The sequence below is a fragment of the Nyctereutes procyonoides genome, unplaced genomic scaffold (genome assembly GCF_905146905.1).
Source record: "Nyctereutes procyonoides isolate TBG_1078 unplaced genomic scaffold, NYPRO_anot_genome, whole genome shotgun sequence".
NCBI lineage: Eukaryota > Metazoa > Chordata > Mammalia > Carnivora > Canidae > Nyctereutes > Nyctereutes procyonoides.
Window position 1 is genome coordinate 6,865,692 of NW_026575042.1, and position 6,068 is coordinate 6,871,759.

General features: G+C 42.3%; 1 protein-coding gene across 4 annotated transcripts in view; it reads left to right on the plus strand.

Moving 5' to 3' along the window:
* STAC (SH3 and cysteine rich domain) overlaps nt 1-5,529 on the plus strand; it is a 152,134-nt gene extending 146,605 nt beyond the window's left edge. For all 4 annotated transcript variants that reach the window (XM_055321714.1, XM_055321715.1, XM_055321718.1 and 1 more), the window contains one exon: nt 677-5,529. In XM_055321714.1, coding sequence (XP_055177689.1) covers nt 677-775 — 99 coding nt within the window. In that variant the 3' untranslated portion in view covers nt 776-5,529. The remainder of the gene's footprint in view (nt 1-676) is intronic.
* Nucleotides 5,530-6,068: the final 539 nt, after the last annotated feature.

Here is a 6,068-nt window from a genome sequence, read left to right on the forward strand (position 1 = left end):
TCTAAGACATAACTACCACCCATGGAAGCAGGTCAAGCAGATAAAACAACACAGTGGCAACTATTTTCAAAAACCTATTATGTCCATCTGATCACATCTACCCTTCATGCCCTGCAAGGGCTGAGTAGCAGTGATAAGGGACAAGGATATCCAGATAGATTTTACCCACCTACTGGTTAAGTCCAGCACGTTGGGCTAGGAGAGATGTTAGCATCTGTTTGCTTTGCTAGGGGCCAGGAATGAATAGCTTCCTTTGACTTCCATGTATAAACTTCAAGGACATGAAAGGAGCCTGCCGAATGGTAGCTGTTCACCTGGATCTTTACATATGTATTGAGGACTCATTGGTGCCACATGCTAGGTTCTATGGTAAGTATTATATCATTCTGTCCTCAAAGGGACTCTTCAGGGGGACACAATATGATTAATCACATTTTATTGATCTTCATTCACAAAACTGAATCTCACAAGACATTCAGCACCTGGGCCTAGTTCCGAACTCAGATTCTCCCTAATATTTATTCAACCTTTTTCTTAGACAGCCAGTCTCTCCACCACCCCCAAAACTGCTCTTCTTTTTCCAAGTTGGTGCTCCTGGCCTCAGTCCACAGTGATTCAAGCAGCTCCTAATTTCTTCCTCCCCATTGACACTCATGTTTTCTTCCTTGGCATTCAGATCTGTGTGACTTCTGAAGAAGAGCAGGATGGCTTTATCAGAGTCCTCAGTGGAAAGAAGAGAGGCCTTGTCCCCCTGGATGTCCTAGAAAACATCTGATTGCTGGCCCCTCCTGCTTTTGCAGTGGCCGGGCTCCGCTGCGATGCCTCATCTCACACTGTGTCCACGCAGAGGAGCTGCCGCACTGACCCACCACCCGGGAAACAGTGAAACAAGACTCATGGATCTGAGACTGGAGTACCAGCCACAAGACAGAGGGCCCATCTCACAGCATTGCTGGGCTGCCCAAGGTGGGGGTGGGGCTGGGGCTGAGAGAGCTAAGTGCTATGCAGGGGGCGGCAGCGGCGGGGTGGTAGCCACAGTGGTCCCCGAGGACTCACCTCATCCCCTTCCATGTGATGTAAGTTAGCCTACTGGAGTGGGCTCCAGCTTGTGGTGTGGGTCCAATATGAGGCTCAGATCCCCACAGCCAAGTGTGATTCTGGTTCCAGACCTGTGTCCCCAGTACTGGCCCATTAGCATCATCACATTTGCTGTCTCTCTGCAGAACATCAGGAAGTCCTGCTTCCCAGCCCCCAATATGCTAGGTCTCCCCTCCCCTCTGTCCCCCTCACTTTGTGATTGTGCTGTCTCTTCTGTCCTCCAAGTGAGTCCTGGAGTTGCCCGTAAGATGTGAGGGCTGAGCTGGTGGCACCAGCCGCTAAGACCCGATCTGCCCAAAGGTGGCCAATAAGCAGTCCCTGCTGCTGCTCTAGTTACCAACAGAAGTGATAGAGAAGGGCATGAGGCACAGATACAGAGGGTGACATGGGAGTAAGGTAAGGGTGAAGAGCCCTATTTGTTGAAGATTATGCAGCACCTTTGGTTATGAAAGCATTTTCCTGTACAGATGAACCTGGGGTAGAAAATGGGGCAAAAAGTCTCAGTGATAAGCCCCATTTCATTTTACGTCCTCTATACTAGGGGCAGCATTTTCCCTCATGCGATCCTAAAGGACCCCCTTTTGGAGGCCAAGTGCACCTTGCAGAGAACCAGAAACATGGAGGAGAGAACCAATAGCATCTTAGGAGAAAGGTAGCCAAATCAGAATCCATTCTTCTTTAGGGCAGTATATCATATCCTCGCAGATGTAAAATGGAGAAGAATCTTTAGTGCTTCATCCCTCAGAAAGTAGAGGAACTTGGGTCCTATTTAGCATCAAGTAGGGGAGTCTCTCTTACTCTGTACTTGTACTAATGTTTACAAGCATTCAATATACTGTGATGCCTTCTTCCGCAAGCTCCTCCTAGCATTCAAACTTGCATCCAATTACTTAGTCATTAATATGGTTAAACTTCAATCCACAATGACCTTGGAATCAATGTCAGCTTGATTTATTTTGTTACAGACCAATAAAAGCATTAGAACAATTGCTTTTTAAAAGACTTAAGTGGGCGCATCTTGTGCAGGTAAGCATTATTTCCCAAACCCTAGTATCATTAGTCTCCATTTATTTCTTTTGTTACTGCTCAGCATGATGTTGGGAGCTGAGATGGGAGGGCTGCTGGTTTCACAGTAGTTCAGATGCCTTACTGTCATTTGAAACCCAGCATCCAGAATTTCCTCCCTCTCTGATACAAAACTGAGTGTACAGAGTCAATATGGATTCTCTGAGAGCCAGAGTGGATAATATGACTTATATTCTCTAAAATGGAATACCAGAGTACAAACACTCTCTGCCTCTAATTCAATATTCCATTGAATAAAGGCAACACAGTGGCTGGAAGGAGCATAGAAAACATGTGTCCTGATCTCTTCTTTCTGGTGGAGTGTCCGCTGAAACTTTTGGGTACAGTGATGGCATAGTCTAGGATAATTTAACTTATATTAAATAATCAGCTTGCCTTTGGAAGCTAAACAGAGGAACGCTATAGTAGCCAGCCCTCCAAGGTGGTCCTCCCATGATCCCTGCATCCCAATACTCTTGCCTTTGTGTAGCCCACTCCCATATTGAATCAGGACTGGTATTATTATTACTATTATTATTATTATTATTCAAGAGAATACAGCAGAAGAGATACTGCATGACATCTGAGGCTAGGCCAAAAAAGTCCTTGCAGCTTCTGCCTTTCTCCCTGGCAACACCCACCCTTGGAACCTGAGCCACAATGTAAGTTTATCACTCTGAGGCCACCATGGGGGAGAGGCCCAGTGGAGAGAACACGTGTTTCTGCAGCTGAGATCTTGAATATCACAGAACAGCAGTCATCCCTGTTGGGCCTGCCCGAGTGATAGCTTTATGAGCAAAATAAATATGGCTTGATGGTTTTTAAGTCACTAAGTTTTGGAGTGATTTGTTATACAGAAATAGGTATCTGGAACAGGGACTTTGTAATTTGAGCCAATGTTAGAAAGGAGAAAATACACTCATTCTGCACAATGAGGCCCAAAAGGTTTTACCCTCTTAGTGCAAGATACCTACTGTTCCTTAAATATCTGGAGTCATGCAGATAGATAATCAGAGAAAGACAGTTGTTCTCAGCACGGATTTCCACAGATATTCACACACACACACACACACAGAGAGAGAGAGAGAGAGAGAGAGAGAGAGAGACTTTAGAAGCCATAGCATTTATTTTCTTCCTGCCTATCTGCAGAAATGGCAAGAACAAGGACAGTTGTAACCTACCTAAGTCTTGAAGGCTTCCAAGATTCAAAAAAATGGCTGGGAGAAGAGCCACAGTTTTGGAATGGAGGTGAGATGAAGGCCTCAGGAGACAGATTCTGGAGAGGGGGCAGAGGCAGAGAGGAAATGCTAATATGAAGAGAAAGGGGGTCTGAGGGGATATTCTTCATCATGTGAGAGAATAGCCTTGTACCCCTGCCTGCAGCTAAGCAAGGGTGAATATCTAAATGAAACAGGGATGCTGTGCCCTATACTCCACCACCAGTGCTATAGGACTTGGATTCTATCTTTGAAGTGAATAACTGATTAAAACTTTCTCAGGGCTTCAGGAGGCAAAGAATAAAATTTTTTTACCCCATCACTAGCAGAGAGCTGAGACACCTTTAGTGTGAGCCATGGGCTGCAAAGAGAACCCATGTGTAAATGTCCAACTGACTACTAGTAGGGTTGATTTCACAGACGACCTTCTTCCTCACCTCTACACACCAAATACACACATGCAGTCCCATCAAGAAGAAGAGTCCAGTATCTGGGTTACATATTTAAAGCAACCAATGAAATGCTACATGGCAAGTGCTTATGAGAGTTAGTGTTCTTTGCTATTAAAGGGAGAAAAGTAAAATCAGTGGGAAGGTCACAGTACATGCAAATAGAAAGGTAAAAAGCAGCATGGAGGTCCAAAAGCCTGGTCCAGGTCACTGAAAGGAAGGATATCTACTGGTTGACCCTAGCCGAGAACCAGGCCCAGGCAGCTGTAAAAAAGTGTTGGGTGCTCAAATAGCTTATATTTATATAAAATAAACCAAGCTTCATCACTCAGGACTTCCCAGAGCCTTTAATTTCCCAATTTTCACAGTAAATCTATAAAAGGGGATTTAGACTCATGGAACAACTGTTAGGATCAAATAGAATATTCCAAGGCACATAGTTTGGAATATGCTGTGGTAGAGAATTCTCATATAATATTGGCCCATCTAATACCCTCTCTCTTCCTACATCTCTTTAAGATATCCATGAAATATTGAAAAGGACGAAAGAGCATAATCATCATAAAAATGGAGGCTGAAAGACAATCTACTCTGAAATCAGTAGGGAATTGGAGAAAGTGAGCTGCGTCACTAAAGGGTGAAAAGCTCAGGAAGGAGAGTAGCTTCTTATGCTCTAATAGCTTTAGCAAATACTGCCCAGCAGGGCATAGGCTGGTATAAATCTGGGAATAAAAGAAAGTTAGTTCAGCATCACCCAAAATATCCTCCCCAGGAAACTGTGAGCAGGTGTGTCCCACAGCTTTAACACAAAACAAAAATCCTTAAAAACAACACGGACAAAAAAAATTAAGACTGGTTTAATGATATCCTGCAACAGTCTCTTAGATTTTGCTCAGTTGCTTTTCTGTTGTGCGTTTTGTAGAACACCTGGTGTTTGTGACCCTCAAACATGCTTTTTTTCTTAGCTTCCAGTAAGGAGTTTTAAATAGTCCTCAATCTTCCCCTGGGTAATAGGAATGTAACTGTACCTCAAAACATTAACAAGATAATAGTAACTTATTTTATAGTTCCTTTTTTAAAAATGGAAACAAAGCAGACTTTTTATCATCTCACTATCAAATTTAAACAGCTTTCAAACATCTTCCATGTCTTCACAGAAGTCAGGATGTGCTGAAATCCTGAAATACACCATGGAAAAGTACAATACCTATTTCCAAGAAAAATGGTGGATCATCTTTAGGTTTCCTCCACTGGTCTTGTTTATTCAGGTTCTCAGGTTACACCTGGCTCTGTTTTATGCATGGCAATATTTTTCTTTGTCTATCTTTTCCTTTTAAACAAGTTTCCTAAAAAGTGTTTGCTTAGTTTATTTACTTTCATTCTTTAATACGGTAAAAAAAAATCTTCCAAGGTTATGGCTTTTCCTCTGAGTTCAGCTTTGACCATATGAAAGTGTTCCAATTTTCATTCATTCTTAAATACTCTGTAATTACAGTTTTGATTTTTCTCTTAGATTTTTATTTCATGGTTGTGTGTGTGTATGTGTATGTGATTAGAACCATTGTGCATTGTTGTCAGAAAATATGATCCATAGGGTTTCTGCTTTGAGGCATTAATTGGCACTTTGTGCTCTAATATATGAATGATCTTTAGAAATATCCAATGGATGCTGTTAAAAAAAAAGAGAGAGAGAAGTCATGTCTGCAATATATAAAGTTTAATATGTATCTACTAAATAAACACTTAAAGTGTTCAGGTCATCTCTTTTCTCATTTATTATTACTAATGCACTCTCTTAAGGACAAGGAAATCAAGAGCAAGCAACAGTGGATTGAAATAAAAGACATCTTGCAAGGACCTCCAATTGCCTGTTTGGTGCCAGCCCTTGGAGGGAGAAAATGCTCTTCACCACAGCTTCCCCTTTTACATTTAGGATGAATCACTGAAAGTCAGTTCTTACCTAAACATTCTCTTTAATTCCTTGGAGAAAAGTGTAAAGGAGCCATTTTTAAGTGAAGAGGTTCTAAAAATAATCTTGGAAAACCTTAATCTGATAAACCAGGGAGCTTTGAGGGAAAAAAATTACAGTGAAATCAGCAATCCCTGTTGAGTTAGGACCTCATCACAGGTCCAGTGTGTGCCACCCACAAGACTGGTCAGATGGAAATCACATCATACACTGACGAAATGTATTCATACCTAAGAGTCTAAATCCAAACATGGTAAATCACAAGCTGCT